The 20,581-nt window shown below is 53.6% G+C and overlaps 2 protein-coding genes across 3 annotated transcripts in view; both read right to left on the reverse strand.

The window, feature by feature from the left end:
- NECTIN1 (nectin cell adhesion molecule 1) overlaps positions 1-20,581 on the reverse strand; it is a 93,509-nt gene that overhangs the window by 58,092 nt on the left and 14,836 nt on the right. The gene's annotated exons all lie outside the window — the stretch shown is intronic.
- LOC113221804 lies at positions 18,359-20,094 on the reverse strand. Its single transcript, XM_026451134.2, has 2 exons — positions 19,816-20,094; positions 18,359-19,347 (listed from the first exon to the last, which is right to left on the reverse strand). Exons 1-2 carry the CDS (start codon positions 20,065-20,067, stop codon positions 18,997-18,999), a joined length of 603 nt encoding a protein of 200 aa, XP_026306919.1. The 5' UTR covers positions 20,068-20,094; the 3' UTR covers positions 18,359-18,996.

A 20,581-nucleotide genomic window follows, 5' to 3' on the forward strand; every position in this document is an offset into this window, starting at 1 on the left:
AAAATATTGTGGGTGAATTTTGTGTATAAATAGGAAAGTCAAAGGGACAGGGAACTCAGGCTGAGACCAGTCTGGGGTGGGAGGAAAGACCAGGCTGAGCATCGGTCAGCTAGCAGCTCTGAGACAGGGACCGTCTGCTCTCGGCTCCCCATTCACAGAGGGGGAAATGGAGGGGCAGAGAAAGGGAACTCTTCCAAGGCTGCCAAGAAGTTGGTGGGAATCAGAGGAAGCAGGAGCTGGCAGGGTCAGACCCAGGGAGAAGAGGGGTGGGAAGGAGTGACTTGAGCCTGGATGGCTTGGCTCCACGGCTCGGCTGGCTCAGTAGTGTGATCATGGCCCAGGAGCACCTGGGCAAGAGTTATCAACCGAACACTAGCCCATAGAAATGTACTGTGGTGGCCTCTCTTGTTGTGGTTACAAAGACCCAGCCTCTGGGTCACCAGATAAGCAAATAGCTCAAGCCAGGAGGCAGCCAGTTTTGGCGAGAAAGAGCAGTTGGGAGGCCTGGGTCCCCTGGAAGGTCACTACCTCTCACTGCAGAAGGTTCTGTCTATTTCCTGCTTGGCTCACAGCCGCCTGCTTTGGCCTGAAGTGATGTGGGCTGGGGAGGGCAGGGTGGGCAAACACATTTGCTCTTTGAATTTGATGGTGACACACCAGTTTTGTATTACTCTGGGGAGGGGAACCCTGGAGGAAGAAATAGCGGGGAGAAGGGGATGGGGATGCTGGTTTGGTCCATAGTCCACTCCAGGGCAGGCCCACAATGGTACCTCTGTGCTGAGGGCCTGAACCCAGGTGTCCTGCTGCCCCCCAGGCATCTTGCCCTCCATGTGTACTGAACTCCTCTCTCCAGCTGCTCCTTCAGCCTTCCCCCTCCCAGGGCCCAACCACAGTTGCATCAATACAGCCCCTTGACTCTCCTTCTGAAGGTCTAGAATACAGCCCTTCAGCTCCCTCGGCTTCCTGCAACTCCACAGGGAGGTGAGGCTCCTACTGTTTCTTATCTGGAATCACAGTACTGAAAATATCACACCTTTACTGAGCACTCACTGTCTAATGGGTATTACGTTAGGTAATCCATCTCCCTAGTATGCTGAGAAACTGAGGCTCAGGCTCCTGAAGGGATCTGTCCAAGCCACACTGCTAATAAGTGGATTTAAATACAAATCAGATCTTGTTACACAAGTCCCCAATCGCTCTCCACTGCCTTGGGGTAAATCTAAACTACTTATCAGGCCTTCACAATCTGTCCCTGCCCATATTCCCATTTCCCTCTCCCGCCCCTCCCAGTCCCCCACCCTCCCTCCCAGTCCCCGCTGCCAGTGGAAAACTCCTACCCACCCTTCAACACTCAGGTCCCACACTGCCACCAGCTCTGACCTCAGGTTCCCACAGCACCTGGCTCCTTGCTCAAACAGCTCTCCCTGGCACACAGTGTTGGCTGTGCCATGAGGAGAGATGTGCTCACCCCCGACGTCCCAGCACACAGCCTGACGCCCTGGATCCAGGTCTGCTCGATGCACTGCGAGTCAGAGTCAAATCCCAGAGAACATACTCAGGGGATGGGGGTGCCTGGTGGCTTCTCAGGTCACTGCAATCTTTTAATCAAGACTTCTTAGGAAGCTGAGTGATCAAAGAAGGACCAGAATCCCTGGTGAGGGTCATGCTTATTTACCAAAATGAGATTCTCTGTAAGAGAAAGGCTGATACGCTGCATATGTGGGGGCTGCATTCAATTCATGCCTCCAGTGGGAAGTGGGAGAACCCTCCTTTACTTCCCAGGTCGGTTTGTAAGTGCTGATCCCATCACTCTCCTCCAGCCCCCTTTACCAGGAGGCTCCTGGATCCTGGAATAATCAAGAGGGAAGGCGCTGCCCATTTTGTAGATGTTGAAATTAAGACTCAGAAAAGTGGGTGTCTTACATGAGGTTATATAATAAACTAATTGAAAAGCCAAAAAGAATCCAAGTCTCTTGACCCTTTTTCTACATTCTTGGTGCCAAAGGGGTGAGGAAGAGGCAACAAAGCAGAGACAGCCTACAGCCCTGGTGGGTGAAGGCATCTGAGTAAGTCTAGATATATATTTTATTTTTTAAATTTTTGGTAGAGTTGGGGTCTTGCCTAGGCTGGTTTTGAACTCCTGGCCTCAAGTGATTAGTTTCCCATTTGCCTCAGTTTCCCAAAGTTGTTAGGATTACAGGCATGAGCCACTGCACCCAGCCCAAAGGCAAGAGTCCATCTTTGGAGGGCAGGTTGGTGCCCCCTGCGCAGTGCTCAGCGACCCAGGCTGCCTAGAGTAAGGTGAAGATGGGCAGCACCCCACCCCGCAGCTAGACTTCAGCATAACAGAGAGGAGCGAGCCTCTTGTCAGTGCAATCAGAAGGTGTTCTGGAGTTCAACCCGCCCTCCCCTCCGGGGTGGGGTTGGAGGAGGGAGGGAAGCTGAAGAAGCAGGTCAAAGCAAATCCTCCTCCCCATCTGCCCCACCCCCACTGAGAGCGGGCAGAGCCTGAGCCTGTAGGACCAGAACCAGGTGCCCTGTCCTGACATGTCCCAGAGACACAGCTTGAGTGGGAAGTGAGGGAGGTGAGTCAGGGCTGGGTGTTGGGGGCGAGAGAGAGGGGCATGAGGTCTGTCCCATTTCTGAGGACACAGGGACCAGGGCTGGCAGGAACCAGGCAAGGGTGGGCTCCCCAGGATGGGAGTTGCACAGGGTTGGCTCAGTGGGTCTTTGGTCCAAGGCCTCCGCCTCTCCTGGGTTACAGGTTCAGGCAGGCCCTGGAAAGCAGGACTGCTGGCGGCATAGGGGCGGATAGGGGCGAGGCTGGAAGGCATCTTGCCACATTGTCTAGGGAAGAACCAGTGCTGAGGCCTGAGAATAGTGAGATAGCCATGCCATGTCACCCGCACAATGCACTAAGATCAACAGGAGGCCTGGCAGGGGAGGAAGGAGGGCGTCCTGTCTCTCCAGCCCCCTCCCCGCCTCCTATCAGGCCTGCCCACTCTGTGTGCTGCCCGCTGCAGCGGACAGAACCCGGGCCTGGGAGGGGCAGTGCTCGAGCAGTTCAGGGAAAGGCCCTCTCACCCACAATAGATGCGGGGGGCGGGGAGGTCGTGGTGAGGATTAGGGCGGGGAGACGCTTTGAACCCCAGAAAGACTGGTGGGAACTGGTTCTTGACTCACAGCCGAGAAAGGGGGGTAGGGAATGGCAAGGGCTTGCATTGCACTTTATTATTTTTTCTTTTATGAGATGTAAACTCAAGCAATTAAAAAATATGCATTTTATGTTTACACAATTGGCCCTGCTGTGTCTCTTCATCTTTCCTTCAGCCCTGGTCCCATCAGCACGGTTGGCATTTCAGAGCAACTTTTCATCTTCAAAGAGATTAGAGCGATTATGTGCCCAAGTTTTTATAAGGCTCAGCCCCTCTCCTTCGTAGGCTCCCTCAACCCTAAAAACAAATACTGGTGGTCAGTATCTGTGCTTCCTGCTTCCCAGAATTCTGGCAGCAAGTTATTTTATTTCCACCACTATTGGCTGAATACCTTCTATCTACCAGGCACTCGGAAGTGCTTCCCTTTTAGGATCTCCTATTTTCACTTCCACCTTCAGGAGCAAGGACGGATAGTCCCATTTTACAGAGGGAGAAACTCTGTAAAGGCCCAGTGGTTGAGACATCTGCCAAGTTGTATAGCTAAAGGGTGGCTGATCCAGAACCTGAACCTGAGTCTTCTGGTTGTGGTCCACTGTGCTTCCTTTCAGACTGATGCTGCCCTTTGGTTTTCTGCCTCGTCAATTAGAACCCTCTCGTAAGACCAGATTCCAGCTTTCTAGGCAGACGGTGCCTAATCACTGGTGTGCACATTATAAGTTCTCAACGAATTTGCTGAAGAGTGATTTCCCCAGAGGACAGGCAGGGTGGGCTGCAGAGGCTGAAGCCCTCGGTGTCCTGCCCAACCTGGGCCTTCTCCCAGCTCCATACCAGGGACAGGGAAGAGGAAAAGAAAGAGCAAACACTGGGATTTTGGCATGGCAGAGCTCTCGGTGTGGATCCAACTGGTGCCCAGACAGGTAGCTGGGGACCACACCTGCCCAGGCCCAGGCCCTGCCCTGCCTGACATGCCGCCCCAGGCACTGGTTGGCAAAGGCTCCCAAGTGGACTTGGACAAGAAAGTTCTTGGAAAAGCAATTCCCATGCCTGACCCTTTTGGCAAGGTGGCAGCAGATAGAGGTCATACCCTGCCAGAGTTGGGGCCTGAGCCGCTAGACTTTCCCATCTGAAGGGTACTGTCATACACCACCCCTGACGCTGGCAAGGGTTTACTCCAAAAACCCCCACCCAGGTGATCAAATCATCTTGTCCCCTTCTTTCACAGTCTTCAGCATATGAGATTCTACCATTTCCCCCGGGAAACTGCTAAAATGTTCCATACCCTTGAGAAGTGGAGAAGTTCTTCCTAATATCTACCCTCAATTCCTCTTATTATAAGGGAAGCACACTTGGTCCCGTGGTGTGCTTGGGCCTGTGGGATCAGGAACCAGGGCTGGGGATCAGGTAGTTCCTCCCCATAAGGAGAGAGCAGTGGGGAGTAGAGAGGGAGTTCACATGGTGGACAGACCTGGGGCTGGGCTCTTCCACTCACTGGCAAGTTGTCTTACCCTGTGAGCCTCAGTTTCCTCATCTGTAACAGGAAACCCCAGTTTTTAACATGTTATCACAAAATGGCTATAAAGATTCAGTAAAGTAATGTATGTACATGGTTAGCCAAGTGTCTGACACAGAATAATTGCTCTAGAGGTGGCGAACTGATATGTGGGTACCCTAGGATCATGGACAGGGCTGCAAGCTGAGACTATGCCTCAGGGTCAGAGCAAGACCCTTTCTAGCATCCCAAAGTGGGCTCCAGGCCCTCCCCAAAGGCCACGGCTACTCCCATTTGTGTGGATTCTCTAAGCTGCCCTGTGCCAGCCTGCAGAAAAATGGGCAGCCTCAAAGTTCCACAACGGGTGTCAGACAGCTCGACTGTTTCCTTGCAAGTCAGCATCCTCACGCTGGCCTGTGGTGCCTGCCCTGGTCCTGGAGTCCTACGGTTTTCGGGTAGGGGCCCAGGAGAGCTCTGCAAAGAGCTAGGATCATCCTCTCTGCAGAAGATAAGGGGAAGTGCCATGTGTCTCTGCCAGCCAGCCCCCTGGTAGGTACCAGCACAGGCCTGTGATTATACTGTGGCATGTGATGAGCCCTAAGGATGCAGGAAAACAAGGACCAGTGCTGGAGCTTTGACTTGAGCTGAGGGGACTTTTCCCAGTCTCTTTCCTGAGTTCCTGGAGTCTAAGAGTTCCGACTGTCCTCAAGGGAACTCTGGGACTCTTTCCCACGGCCGGCCAGCAGACGCCAACTAGCCCAGCTCCTCCCTCTCCCTGAGTTCCTTCTCCCCAGGCTGGCCACACCCAGCTCTGTCAATGCCCAGCCCCGAGTCCTGGAGAGCAGAGGCCCCCGTTCCAGCGGCCCACCCCACCCCTGCACTCTGGGCCCTCTGGCGGGCAGGCACGGCTGGGCCTTGAGGCCTGGCTGGAGTCACAGGATGACTGGAGGTTCCATCCCTGCCTGCTCCCTCATCACCCACAAACATGCACGGAAGAGTGGCAGAAGCCTGGGGTAGGGCCTTTTGAAAGACGCTCGGCTGCATTCCCTGGAGCGTTCATGAAGTCCTCAGCCTTCCAAGGCAGGTGTTAGGAGACAGCTGAAGACATTGAGACTGAGTGGCATTTGGGGTTGCCAAGGTCACGGTTAGCGGCAGAGCCAGGATTCAAACCCAGGTCTCCTGACTCCAAGTGTAGTGTGTACCCCACCAGCTCACCCTTTCTCTCCAAGGCCTGCCTCAGAGGACAGGGTTGCTTTCCAGGCCTAGCTCTGCTGAAAAATCACAACCTCTCGGTCTCTGTTTCCCCTCTTAAAGTGGGAACCACCACCACCCCAGCCCCTGAGGTCTGGGGAGACCATCACATGAAACAAACTCTGGAGACGGAACTGTGTCACCGGAGAAGAGGCACTGTAGCTACACTGTGGTCAGGATTCGAGACCCTGGAACAGGACCCTACGTCTCCTGCTGGAATGAGGGCCCGCCTGAGGGTTTTGCCAGGAGGCCTGGGGGAGAATCTGCCCTTGTGGTCACTGAGGCAGGGAGGGGGTGTGGTGTGACCTAGCCTTGGACACTGACCTTTGGTCTGACATCATTGGCATACACCCCACCTCCCCTGGAAGGTTGCCCGTTCTTGGCTCTGAGAGTCCCTAATGGGATAAATTCATTTAGTTACAATGTCATTTGTCAAGTGCAGACACCTAGTTCATGAAAGGGCCCTGGCTTGGGAGTCAGGAGACCCAGGTACTAATACTGATGCCGCCAAGAGCCAGTGAACTGTGTGGCTTTCTCTTTCCAGGCCTCAGTTTCCTCATTTAAAACACAGGAAGGCTGCTCGGTTGATCCTTCCTTCAGGCTCCATCTGGCTTGGCCAGCCTGAGGGTCTCTGCTCTGCAGCTGCCCTCCAACAGGCTGCCGGTGTGGAAGGCAACAAGCTCTTAGGCCTGGGGGCGGGATGGTGGTTGAGGAGTATTTACTTCCACGTTCCCAGGGTCCTGTAGCTCAGCGGAAATGAAACCTCTAGGACGTAATCACAGCACGGCGGGATATGAAACCGAATGGATTTTGCAACCCTTCAAGGCGTTGTATGCAAGGTGTGGCTCTGTCAAGGGCTTCTTGCGCCTGTTGAGAGGCACTTCTTATTACTGGTGACTCTCTGAAACCAGGGCTGGGCCCCTTTCTGGGACTGGGGGTATATGAGAAAAGGCACCAACTCTGTGAAACAAATCCAGGCTCTTGCCCAAGTCAAAGAGCAGCCCACGGTAGCACTGGAGCTTCTGTGGCTTAGGGTGGCTCCTGGGCTGAGACCTTGAACTTACACCCAGGAAATGAGGTGTCTGTTAGTAAGTGAGACTCCCAGCCGTGAGTCAGGTCTCTGCAGTGAGGCAGATGTGGGGGTACGGGTGTGTGCTCAGGAGGGGAGGTGGGGGAGCAGGGCGCTTGCTCAGCTAAGCACTGATCCTGCCACTGCTAGCCATTCGCTGTGTGGCCTTGTAATGTATGTAACTGCTCTGTGCCTCAGCTGTGTCATCTGTGAAATGGGAACACAAATTATTGCTTCTTATAGCTCTTGGGATTATTGCTAGGGTCAAACCAAAGTGACCTCATGAGTCTGAAAGAACTCTGAGAACCTTCCAGAGCTTTACTGGAGTTCTGTCTCTCAAAATAATGAGAGCTGACTTTTCTCTGAGCAGAGCTTGTCGCAGGCCATCCTCCCACCAACTCTGAATGAGGTGGGCACTGACTCTGTTTCATTGAAGTGACACAAGCACAGAGAGGCAAAATGCCAAGGGGTGTCTGGGGCTCAGAATCCTAGGCAAGTGGACAAGATGCACTGTGGGGGCCCTCTCCACCTGCAGTCCCTAGAACGGGACCACAGGCCCCACTTTGAGTGACACCTCTTCTGTCCTTCTCTGCTCTGGGGTTGGTATTGCAGGGAGAGGCCAGGGCTGGGATTTCAAAGCCCAAACCTGGCCTCTCCCAGACTCTTCCCTTCCTCCTGGCTCTGGGGGGCATCTGGAGAGGAGACAAACCTAGGGGAGATGTTAATTAGTTCTGACAAATTAATAAAGAAAGACTAATTTATTCTCCAGAACTCATTTCCTTCCCGGTGCTTTATTTTCCTGCGCAACAAGCTGCTGCTGCTAGGGAAATGGAGGGGAAAGGTGGTGGGGGGGTGGTCAATCTGAAGACAGGGGCAGCCCAAATCCACCTGCCTCCTCCTCACTGGCTCCCGCCCCATCCCTACCCCTCCACTGCTCCAGGAAGCCAGCCCCAGACATTAAGCTGTCAAACCACTCCCAATTATCTCCCTCTATGCCCGCCGGCTCCAGGGGCGACAGTTGTAGCAAGCTGGCGTTGACTCATTCTGTCACCGGCCTGCCCTGCTCTGGGAAAATGCAATTTAATGAAGTCCGATGGCAGGGCTGGGGCAGACAGGGTCCCGGGAAGAGGGTGGCACCAGCCTGGGGACAGCTGACAGTGCTCTCTTCCTGTGGGACAGTGTTTTTGATCTGTGTGACGCGATCTCATCTCTAGACCCTGGAAGGGTCATCCTGGACCTCCCCCTGCCTCACTCACCTCTCCAGCAGCTCTGAGCAACCAAGGCATTAACCTTTCCCACCAGGGCCTCCACTTCCCTCGGCTGCCTGTTTTAATAGCGTATGGTCGTGACAGCTGGGAAATACGTCCTGCAGTTTCATCTCGGTCCCTTCTGCTGAAGAGCAAGTCCATTTCCCCAAGCCTTTTGATACAGAGGCTGGGAGTGGGTCAGCCACTGCCAGATGCCATCAAGGTCAGTCCAGGGCTGTGGCCGAGGTCATCTATGTACTGCCAGGCTAACTCTGCTGCTGGGAAGAAGTGCATTGTTCATTCTGCTTCTGGTTGGGCCTAGCCTGGCCCTGCCACTTGCCCCGCTCGAGTCCTACCTCTCCAGGGGCATTTGCTGAAGATCCCCACTCTCTCTAGTTGTACAGCAGAGAGGCCTCTGACTCCAGGCTCCTGGGTTCAAATCCCAGCTCTGCCACTTGCAAGCTCTGTGACTTTTTTTTCTCATCTATAAAAATGGAGAGAGACTAATCACTCCCTCAAAGGCTGTAGGGAAGGTTCAATAAAGCTCTATAAGCAAAGCCCTGAAAGCTGACCCTGGCACAGGACTGCTCAGTAGATGGTGGCTTTTGGCGCTGTGGCTCCCACACCTTTGGCAGATGCAGGACCTTCCCACGGTCTCTTCCTTTTTTTTTCCCTCTTTCTCCATGGCCCATTCATTCTTCATGCCTTTAGTAACATCCCTTATCCTGGGAGGCATCCCTGTCCCCCAGAATGGGTTAAGCCCCACTTGCTCTATGTTTCTACCAGGCTCAGGCCTTTGCCACACTCAAAAAGCATATTCAGTGTCTGGCCCCCACCAGCCTGTGAGCTCCATGAGAATATGCATGGCACCTGTTTTGCTCAAACCTGATGCCCAGCACCTCCCAGGGTCTGCACATGGGAGGTGATCAATAATTAAAAGGTGACTGACACACAGCATGACCAGGAGGCCAAGGTGCCTCAAAGCTTCCCCAGCTCCAGTGGGAAGGGTTGGGAACCACGTGGGTTTGAGAAATGCTCCTGGCGGAGGATCTGACCGTGAGTTTCTTCTGCCTGGCCCCACTCTGTGTCCCACGTGCTGGAGGCCCAGTAGTCAGGAAGGGCCTTCATGCTGGCACCAAAGGGACAGAAAAATATCTTTCAGCAAGGGGCAGTCACATCTCCAGAGCTGACAGGCTGGCTGGCCCTCAGAAGTCATAACACCACACTCTCTTGTACCCTTCTTGGTGTTTGCCTTGGGCTTGTCCAAGCGGTAGGAGTACAGTAGCTGGTCACACAGGTCCCCTGCGCACCCAGGATGGGCCAGGAGACTCCAAGAGCTCCCCAGGAGCAACTAGCCCAACCTACTTGCTGTACAGATAAGGAAATTGAGGCCAGGGAGTGCCTGAGGTGACCTGACCTGCAAGTGGCTGAGGCAGGCCTCCCGATGCCAAGGCTGACGCTCTTTCGTGAAAGCACACCTGGCCCACGTTAGCGAAGAGCCTCCTGTCTGCCTCGTACCCTGGATTTCCATCACCCTGGATTCTTGGTAAAGACCCCACCACCCACACTCTACAGGAGATCCCAAAAGGATTGACCATGGAAAATGCAAGGTAGCTTATTGCTAGGGTAATGAGATGCGTGGCTCAGCCGTTCAGCCTGGCAACTCTACCGCATCCAGGGTGCTGGGCTCAGAGCTGGCGCACAGGTGCTCGCAGGGAGGGGGTGGCCTTTATCATGCCCGTCCTGTCACACTCGGAGTCTGCCTTAGTGTGCCTTCTTGCCACCTCTTCTCCAAGACAATGGTTCCTCCTGGCAAATCTCCCCAGCTTAGCACCCAGGAACACGGTTCTCTGGGCAAGGAGCTGCCTCAGAAGGCTCACCCAAGGTCACATAGCTGGGTGCACCCCTCACACCCCACCATCATTTTCCTGCACATGAACCTGCGGGCAGGGGCTGTCTCCTTCCTCCTTCTGGGTCTATATCCAGGACCACCCCAGTGTTTTTTTTGTTTTTGACATGGAGTCTCACTCTGTCGCCCAGACTAGAGTGTAGTGATGCAATCTCGGCTCACTGCAACCTCCACCTCCCAGGTGGGCAATTCTCCTGCCTCAGCCTCCCAAGTAGCTCTATACAGGCACCTACCGCCACACCCAGCTAATTTTTGTATTTTTAGTAGAAATAGGGTTCATGTTGGCCAGGCTGGTCTAGAACTCCTGATCTCAAGTGATCCACCCACCTCGGCCTCTCAAAGTGCTGGGATTACAGGTGTGACCCACTGCGCCTGGCCCATCCCCGTGTTTCTTGAGATGGAGAGCCCAGAGGTAGAGGAAAGGGCTTCCAGGTAAGAGGGCGTGGATTTCAGCCCCTCGCCTGAGGGTAGGAAGGGGTCCATTGGGTGCTCCCAGCTTCTGCCGCCCCATCTGTAACTTGGTTTACTAAGTGTTGGGAGGGCTCAGAATAAGCCTCCCTCTCCTCCGCAGGGTATGAGACAGGCCTTGGTGGCGGTGAGAATGCCCCACTCCACCCCAGGAGGCTCTTTCCAGGCAGGTGAGCAGATGCAAAAAAAGGGCTGAGAGCTCAGCCATGACTGCGCACGCCAGGGAGGGGAAGCCAGGTGTGCTGGGACCTTGGACAGCAAGGGGACAGCTCTGGCTAAGATCCGGTTTGAGTCCTGGCCCTGCCATTTACATGTGGTGTTATTTTCAAGCAAATTAGTCATTAACCTCTGAACTTTCTTTTCTCAAATGTAAACCAGGGTGATAGTCCTGACCCCAGAGAGTGCTAGGAAGATAAGGTGAGAGAACTGTGTAGATGCCATAAAGCTCCGCAGGATGATAAGGCTCTGTGAGAGGCCGGCCCACATCACAGGCCAGGGTGGAACCATGAGGGAGCCGCAGTGTGTGCTGGCCAGGCAGGGCTCGAGATTAGGACTTCATGAGCAGGAATTTCAGGGAGACTTCACGTGATTGCATGCAGAAACAGGGTACGCAGGCGCAGGAGGCAGCAGCTCTCCATTAGGGTATTCATTTATTAAAATATTCCTGCTGTCCCTCAGTACCTATTAGGTCCCAGACATACAGCATTGGACAAAGCGGAAAACATTCTCTGTCTTCATGGAACTTATGTTCTAGCAATGGCAACCAGACAATAAAGAAGATAAAATGTGTGTAGGATTAATTAATTTTAGATCAAAGATGCCCAGAGAAGATCTCACTGAGAAAGGAGACATTTGAGCAAAGAACAAAACAAGGTGAGCAAGCCAACCATGTGGCCACCTGGGAGGAGAACATTCCCGGCAGAGGCCGCAGACAGCAGGTGCAAAGGCCCTGCGGCGGGAGTGCATCTGGTAAGTGTGGCCAGTGTAGCTAGACGGAGGAGATTGATGCAAGGGCCAGGCCTCTCCCCTGAGCTGGACTGTGCCGTTGGAGGCCATGAGCAGAGGGATGAGATCTGTGACCCGGCTTTGTTTTAACAAGACCGCTCACAACTGCTGAGAATGAACAGGAGGGATCGCATGCCAGGAGACTGGTGGAGGCGACTGCAATCATCTGGGGCATCTTGGCGGCCTCTGCAGAGCTGGAGAGGGAGCACCAAGGCCAGAGGCGGGGCAGGGGCTGCATCAAGGTCTACAGAGCCCTCCTCTCCCACCCCTCCAGGTGAGACAGCTGGCAGCCCACTCCCTTTCCCTGCAGACAAGCTGTCTTCCCATCCTGGGCCCAAGAGGGAGGTGGGGAGGGGCAGGGGTGAAGAGGAAGCCCTGCACAAAACAATGGCCTTGAGCCAAGACAAGAGAGATGCTTGTTCCCCTTTATTTATGATTGTTATTGGGAGAAATAAAGCCCTCAGCTGCAGCCTCCCCTCGGCCGCCAGCCAGGCTCTCGCTCCTCTCTTCTTCCACCTTCCCCTTCCGTCCCCACCTCTTCCCTGGGCACAGGCTTTCCTCTGACACACAGAGATCAAATAACTTTTCACTCAAAGGGAAAGATACGATCTCCTCTTACTATTCAGCACCAGCACCAGCGGACCGACAGCCCAAGATTAAAGGCAATTAGACAGGTTTGTTTTGTAGGGGCAGAAGGTCTGTTTGGCACCCTCCTTGGGAACTGGATCCCACAGTGGAGAGGGCCAGTTGCTCCTGTAACTCCCAGTGGAGAAAGCTTTGGGCCCACCCCAACTCACCCCCGAGCACCAGGAAGGACTCATTTTCCTTCGCTCTGAGAACTGCTGGTTGCCTATGAAGAGGGAGGGACCTGCTAACCAGGTGCCACTGTATCTTCTCTCTGCACACATTGCACCCTTGGAGTAAGGGTGGAAGCTAAATTTGTGTTTTCCCCCAGAAAATATAGTATTGATTGCTTTCAAGTCGATTTCAAATAAACAGCATGATATTGCCCCCACCAGGGCTTCTAATCCCTTGGAAATGTCATCAAAGACAACGACACAAAAGAGGGCAGAGGCCTTGGTGATTCCTTCAAACCGGAGACCCTGGGCCTCTGCTTCCTTCCCTGTCACCTTGTCCTAACAGCACACAGGAGAATAAATGCTGGCACAGGCCTTTCAGAGCATTTGTATGCACTATCTTATTTAATCCTCATGAACTCCCTCTAGGTTTATATCATTATCCCACTTTTGTCCTCAGTGGGTCAGTATTCATGGAAGAACTGAAGACCAGAGTGTTGGTGTATGGCGTCCAAGGGCACAAAGCTAGTATGTGGCAGGGAACCCAAATCTGCCCCTGTCCCTCAATTCTCCCCCTGGACCTGGGTGAGGAAGGAGAGGGGTTAGAATCTATCACTTGCCTTCTGGTAGTTTCCATCTGGCAAGGGAAGTAGGCCCACTACTGCCCCTGCTGGTTGGGGTGGACAAGGAAAGGTCGTTCATCCTTAAGTGACCCTTGAAGGACAGGGAAGTTTTCATCAGACACATGTGTGAGGGCCACCACCCTCGCCTTGTCCTAAAGCTCTCTGCGTGACCAGGCTGCTGCGCACTCCACCAGCCCAACCTCACTGCTGCCCTTTCTCCCCATCGCTGGGCTCCATTCCTGGGTCTTTTAGGCACTGGCTCTCGCTTGCCTTGGGGCCTTTGCACAAGCGGTTCTGCCTGCTGGGATCACCCTGCCCTGTACCCACCACTCCCCTTTTGTTGTTAAAGGTCACCCCCATCTTCTCTTTTATGGCTGTTCCTCATTCTCCTCCCACCCCGGCCACACCTTCCACCCCATCTCTCATGCTAGTGACCACCATGACACTCCACAAGGCTGTCGAACAGGGAGATGACCCCTCCCCACCATCTCCCCACTCCAACTGCCCACGTAGGCAGTTCCCAGGTCCAGTCAGACCCCACTTTGTCCCTGCTATGCCAAGCTGCAGAATCTTCTCCTTCCTCCAGGTTCCTCTACAGGGTTGCCTCTCTCAGATTAAATCTACTGTCTCTGGTTCTTCCCCTGGCTTTTATTTTTTTGGATTTTTAATTAATATATCATAGTTGTACATATTTTGGGGGTACACGAGATCCCAGCCCTGATTTGATAATTACACATTGTAGGCAGGTATCAAAATATCAAATCAGGGCTAGGATATCCATCACCTCAACACTCTTCTCCCCCTGCTTTAATCCACGAAGCATTACCACAGCGATACAATGTGCCAAGCATGGTGCTGGCATCTTTTGGGTGAAAGTGACAGTGGTAGTGGCAAGAGGTAGGAGCGTGGAGGAGTAAGAAAGACAAAGCCATTTTCTTTTGCTTTAAAAGCTCTGTCTAGCAGGGGCCCCAGACATGAAAACAAACAATGACTGAGTGATAAACGCAGTTTTTGTTTGTTTCTTAAAAATACAAACCCAAAGCAATGGGAGCTCAAAAGGAGGAGTGATTCTGTCTGAAGGTGATGGAGGCACCACAGAAGATGTGAGATTTTTTAGCTGAGTCCTGCAGGATAAGCAGGAGTCCTTGAGACAGAGACAGAGAGACAGAGACAGAGACAGAGAGACAGAGAGAGAGAGAGGAACAGAAGGGGAAGAGGAAAAGAGGAAAGAGTGTTTTTAAAAGCTTGGATGTGGCTAAAGCACTGGATATTTGGGGCAGAGGAGAGGGGAATATACGGTGAATGGAAAGCAAGATAGGAGCCAATTGTAAAAGGGCTTTGTATTAGATGAGGGTCTGAACTTCACCTTGTAGGCAACTGGGAGCCACTGACGCCTTTTAAGCAAAGTGGTGACATGGTCACATCTGTGCTTTGGAAAGAGGCACGTGGAATGCTAAGTAGAAGATGCCAGTCACAAAAGGCCACATACTGTATGATTCCATTTATATGAAATGTCCAGGAGAGGCAGATCCACAGACACAGAAGGTAGATGAGTGGTTGCCAGGGGCTGGGGGAGGGAAAATGGGGAGTGACTGCTAATGAATACCGAGGTTCTTTTCGAGGTGATGAAAATGCTGTGGATTAGGAGGTGGTGATGGCTGCACAACCCTGTGAATATGCTAAAGCCACTGAATCGTAGACTTTAGGAGAGCGAATTTTGTGGTTTGTGAATTCTATCTCAACAAAGACAAAAGAAGAAAAGAGGCACATGAAGAACGATGGATGATGGCGGGGCTAGGCTGGAAACAGGCAGGCTACCAGAAGACCTCTGCAAGCCTGCAGCACCCCCAAGCGTGGGGGCCCTGGGCTCCCATGGCTCAGTGCAGCTGCTAAGAGCACTGGCCTTCTGAAGTTCAAGACTCAGCTTCCCTCCTCAGGACTGCCCAGGACTGATTTTGCTGTGAGAGGGGGCATCAGAGAGATCCCGAGACACCCCAGCCCGCAGGCCCGCCTGCATAGCCAACATATCACACATATCCTGCACGAGATGCCTGGGACCAGAGCGACAGACGGTCACCTGACAAGCCACACCACCTATTTTTGAAGACAGGCGGGTCCCTTGGTAATAGAACAGGCACGAAGAGGCTTTGCCATAGATGTGGAAATTAGGGCAGAAAATAACACCATGAAAACAGAACTGTCTGTTCAGAAATAAGAGACCCCCTCACTTATACCCCCAGTGTACCAGGGCCTGTCTCAGCCCCTGAGAATCTGGGATCACCAGCTCCATGCCGGGCAGGGCGCTTCTGTCTGCCATGCACTTGCTTGGGCCACTCTGCTACCTGGGGCCGGGGGAGAGACTGCAGGGGCAGGGGTGCAGAGGAAGCCGAAACTACCCTCTCAAAAGTCTTTTCTGTTGGGCCCTGAGCATCTGTAACCAGGCTGTGAGGACGCACTCACTTCCAGGGGTGGAGGGTCGGGGGTGTGGGGAGAAGGGAAGGGCTAGCGCCCTAGTCTGCAAGGGCAGAAGGTGCTCTTGAATGGAAGTGGGAAGGGAGGGGAGCCCTGTGTGGGAAGCCTGAAAGGAGCCTGGGAAAGACTGGGGCTGGGGGCTGGGAGCGGAGAGTGATGCTCGAGGACTCCCCAACTCTCAGGCAGGGAACAGCTTTATTTTCACTCTGGGTTTGTGGAGAGAGGGCAGGGCGAGGCGGAGCGGGTTTGAGGGGGAGGACCTAGCTGGTTTTTCCCAGCATCCCCCAGGCCACTTCTCTCACCACAAACCTCAGTCTCAAGCCACTTGGTTGTCATGGAAACAGGCCGGAATAGAACAGATGGTCTCCACTAGCCAAATTCCAATTAAACAGGGCAGAGATGGATAGGGAAGGGAGTGCGATGTGACGAGGCCGCAGAGAGCTCAGCCCCCAGGATGGACGGGAAGCCCTGGGTCACCGTTCTTGGAGGGGGACATCAGGCGGGTAGAGAAATCTGCCTGGGGGAGGTCACCACCCAGTCACCCCTTCAATCCTCAAAGGTGGGGGCATCGTGCTGAGGGAATGTCAGCTTGGGGAGGGGCAGCCACAGCTTTCCATTTACAGAAGTGCTGAACCAGAGCCACATGCACGCACACACGCACACCCAAGCACACATGTGCAGCTGAACGCTGCAGTATGCACACAGGTCGACACGCTCAGGAACACGTGGGAGCAGTGCGGGAAGGTCAGGCAGAGTCATTGCACAGAGACATTCCTCTAACATAGTACAAAGAAAATGCTTTGGAAAACCAAGTAAGCAATTTATTCTCATTTATTTAATAAACATGTATTAAGAATCTACCAAGTGCCTGCCAGTAGGGCTACAAACACACACACACACACACTGCATATGTGTGTACGCATGTGAAGGATATCAAGGACACAGAATAAATTCACTCACATGATCACTGCTGCGGTAGGACTGGTCACAAAGTGCCATGATGATACAGGGAAGAAATGATGAATGTGGGAAGGAGAATTAGAGAAACAAGAGGTGTCCCACAGGAGGTAAGATTTCACTGGGCTTTGAAGGATGAGTAGGAGTTTGCCAGCTGGTGAAGTAGGCGTCCTCCAGGCAGAGGAGACAGGAACAGCAAAGGCATGGTGGACTGAAAGGTCAGAGCTTACAGAGGGCATCAGCCCAGTGTGAGAGGAGTCTGAAGTGTAGAGGAGTTTGTGGGAGAGAAGACCCCATACAAGCCCTGGTGTGAAGAGTATAATTTCTGACTCAAACACGAACACCCCACACAAAGAACCGTGCCATCTTACAACACCCGCCTGTCAAACCACACATCCACGCACAACTTCACACACACATAACCGCAGTTTCCTGGTGCTCATAAATGTTGAGCAAATGGAAAAAAGACGATTTTGTTTACTGCAAACAAAATAAGATGGGAGGGGAGGTGTCAAGTAAAAGGGAAGCATCAGAAGTTTTCCTTTCTTGGCATAGGGGTTAAATAGGGTTGCCAAAAACAAACAAACAAACAAAAACAGAAAGAAAGGGGCACGGAGGCCAGGCACAGTGGATCACGTCTGTAATCCCAGCACTTTGGGAGGCCGAGGCAGGTGGATCACCTGAGGTCAGGAGTTCAAGACCAGTCTGACTAACACGGTGAAACCCCATCTCTACTAAAACTACAAAAATTAGCCGGGCGTGGTGGCAAGTGCCTGTAATCCCAGCTACTTGGGAGGCTGAGGCAGGAGAATCACTTGAACCCAGGAGGCAGAGGTTGCAGTGAGCTGAGATCGCACCACTGCACTCCAGCCTGGGCAACAGAGTGAGTCTCTGTCTCAAAAAAAAAAAAAAAAAAAAAGAAAGGGACATGGGAGAAGGAAACCTCATAGCTTATTGGGGTTGTGAAGCTAGCCAGCTCCCATCGGTTTACTGTACATTTATGGGACACCTACTGTGTGCAAGGCGCTGAGCTAGGGCCTGCAGAGATTTTAAGGCTGGGTCCTATCCTTCAAAGAGCTCAGGTACAGAGTGAGGGGAGGACAGAAAGTAAATACTAAATACAGAAGGAGTAGAGGGGCTGGTGTCTTTGAGCCTTGCATTTCACAGGTGGGTGTACTGGGGCTCAGCCATCATTGGGAGCCAAGGCCGAGGAGTGCACTGGAGAAGCTGGGAGCAGTTTATTTTGACTGGAACTTAAAATAGGTCCGTGTAAAGTTGTGGGAGTGTAGAGCAGTCAGTGAAAAAGCAGTTTTGGAAAAGGAGGCTGGTTGCAGTGAAGGCCTAGACCAGTGTTTTCTCAACTGGGGTGCTCTTGTCCTCCGGGGAATATTCAATAAAGTCTGAGGACACTTTTTATTGTCACACTGCATAGGAATGGCGGGATGGGGGTGGTGCTGCTAGGATTAGGGAGGGGTCCTGCAGAAATGGGATAAGAACTCACAGCAAATCAGAGGCAGGGGTGAAGGAGGGAGCCACGGCTCCGGTGCACAGCAGAACCGGGCTTTCATCACAGAAATGGGAAGAGCCCAGGGAGGGCTGTGTCTTGGGAAAAAGAGGGCAAGGGTGGCTCTGGACAAGTTGGGCTTGGACTGCGCACAGGTCAGGCTGCAATCAGAGAGGACAGATTGGGGGATTGTTCTTTTCAAGTCCCAGTCCACAGGCCACAGAGGCGCTGGTTTTCTTCCAGGCATGCTCGTGGCTGGGTCTCCCTTGGCTGTCCTGGTCATGTCCCAGCCCACTCCTTCTCAGCCTCCAGGTTTCAGAATCAAGGTCACGGTCCCAGAGAAGCCTCCCCTCCCCGCCCCTCCCCTCTCCCAGTTCAGGCCCCCATGTCTCCACCATAGCCCCGGGCATAGTTTCATCATCTAAGTAAATCTCTGGGGGCTTTGTGTGAAGATTACTTGGGAGACAGGGGCCTCACCTGTTTTGAGGCCAGTTAATCCATCACTACTATACTCTCAGCCCCAGCACGTGCAAGGTTTAGGACGGGAGAGGGACCTCTCATTCTTTTGCCTCAACCCTTCAAAAAGAGGGAAACTTCAAAACCTTCAAACAAAGGGGAAGGAGGCAACTTCTTTCCCCCTTTCCCCTTTCCTTCCTCCCTCCCTCTCCCTGACCACCACAAGCCTTACAAAAGCAGATCTCTGCCCTTGGTGCAATCTTGCAAAAGGGACACAAACCCAGAAACCTGCCTGACTGTTAACGGAAGCATCCCAGAGTTAGAGATGAAAAATGCCCAGTGTCTGCTTTTCTCCTCACCCTAATTGCCAGTCCTGGAGTCACCTGGTCTTCAGGTCCCCGCTCATGTGCATCAGCCTTTAACCTCAATTCCAGTTGCTTAAAGTATCTTTTTCTTGACACGTAGTTCCTGGCACATAGTAGATGCCCAAGGAACATCTGCTGACTGACCTCACCTGAGGCGTTTGGGCAGTGTTACCCACAGGGTGCCCCATGACACCTTCTGGCCAGCAGAAAGGGCCTGCAGCCAAGTGGGTCAGTGGGTGGGGTGGGTGGCACCGTCAAGGAGGGCACCTGGAGACGCTCTCTGGGTGGCCATGGGGGCCTGCCCTTCCAGCAGGGAATATTTAGGGGCATCCGAGCAGCCTGTGGGGGAGGGCGGCGAAAGCAGGTCACTAATCTCTTGGAGATTAAACACCACACTGGCTTTGGAGACCAGAAACCAGCTGGGGGAGGGGGCAGAGGCCTCGGGAGGGCTGTGGAGGGACAGAGGGCGAATCTTACCTGGGAGGTGACAGCCCAGGGCAGGGATGGGGGTGGGGGCTTCTTTTCTGAGGCCTGGGCAGAGCCCAGAAAGATCTCTAGGGTTGTGGGGTGGAAGGAGAAGCTGAAATTAGGAAAAAAAAAGTCCATGATTTATTAACCAGAGTCACTAATTATTAACCAGTTCGACTCCTGGACTTGAGGCCCCAATTCCTGGCCTCCCCCAGCTTCCTGAGTGTTAAGCTCCCCAGCGTGCCACGCCTCCCCCTTCCCTCCCCACTCCCTACCCTTACCCCCGACTGTGACTGCCTCTGCCCAGCCTTGCCCCTATCTCCTCCTATCTCCAGGGGCCCTGGTGGCTGCTGCTACCGAACACTAACCCCTACTCCCAGCCTTGGGGGTGTCAGAAAAGAATGGGACTGCAGTGATTGAAACTTATTTGAGGCAGGCGAAGCTTGGCCTGGATGACCTGAGGGGCAGTCATGTCCTCTGGCCCACCCTGCCTTCATTTCTAACCTTCTCACCCCCCACCCTCCGGAGGGCAGCTCCCATCTCTCCTGGGTTAGCCTCAGAGCTTGGCGAGGGGAGGCACCTTTCGGGGCCGCAGTCCTGGGCCCGGTGTTGCTTGCCAGTGAGACATCTGATGCCGGGGGGTGCCAAGGAGCAGCAAGCCTGGGGACTTGGGGAGAAACTCTAACCAGAGTCTTCTGGGCTTCGGGGGCAAGGGATGCTGCAGACCTTGAGTGGCCCCGTTGGTATTCAGGATAGAGGCTTCGTTGGTGTTCAGGATAGAGGCCCCGTTGGTATTCAGGATAGAGGCTTCTGAGTTGCTCTGAGGATACATCGAAGCTTAGACTCTCCAGGGGTGAGAGATTCCTTCAGCCACTGCTGCAGGAACCCAAACTCAGTCAGTTCCACCAAAGAAGCAGAGGCAGGAGCAGCAGCCTCTGGGGTGGGCCCCTTTGAGGGGCAGCCAGGACCTGCCTGGGAGTTGCGTTAGTGCCTGGATGGCACTCATGAGCCACCTGTGGGTTGGTGGCCCCTGGACTTCCAACTGCAGAATGTGCCTCTGTATCCTAATGCCAAAAGCGGGGTGCCCCACTCTGCCACATCCCATGGCTCGCCCTCCCAGGGCTATGACATGTCACAGAGCCACTGCACCATGGCATGAAGCACCAACAGGTGACACGGGAGGCTGCCAGATCACCCCACCTGCAGGATCCCTGTGATGTACCTCCTTCCATGAGTCACCACACCCCTCCCCAAGCAGCCCCACATCCATCCCCCACCACGGTGCAGGCAGGTGGGGAGCGCAGCCCAGCCCACCCCAGGGTGAACTGATGCAGGCAGAGGGGACT

This window comes from Piliocolobus tephrosceles, chromosome 13 (genome assembly GCF_002776525.5).
Source record: "Piliocolobus tephrosceles isolate RC106 chromosome 13, ASM277652v3, whole genome shotgun sequence".
Taxonomy (NCBI): domain Eukaryota; kingdom Metazoa; phylum Chordata; class Mammalia; order Primates; family Cercopithecidae; genus Piliocolobus; species Piliocolobus tephrosceles.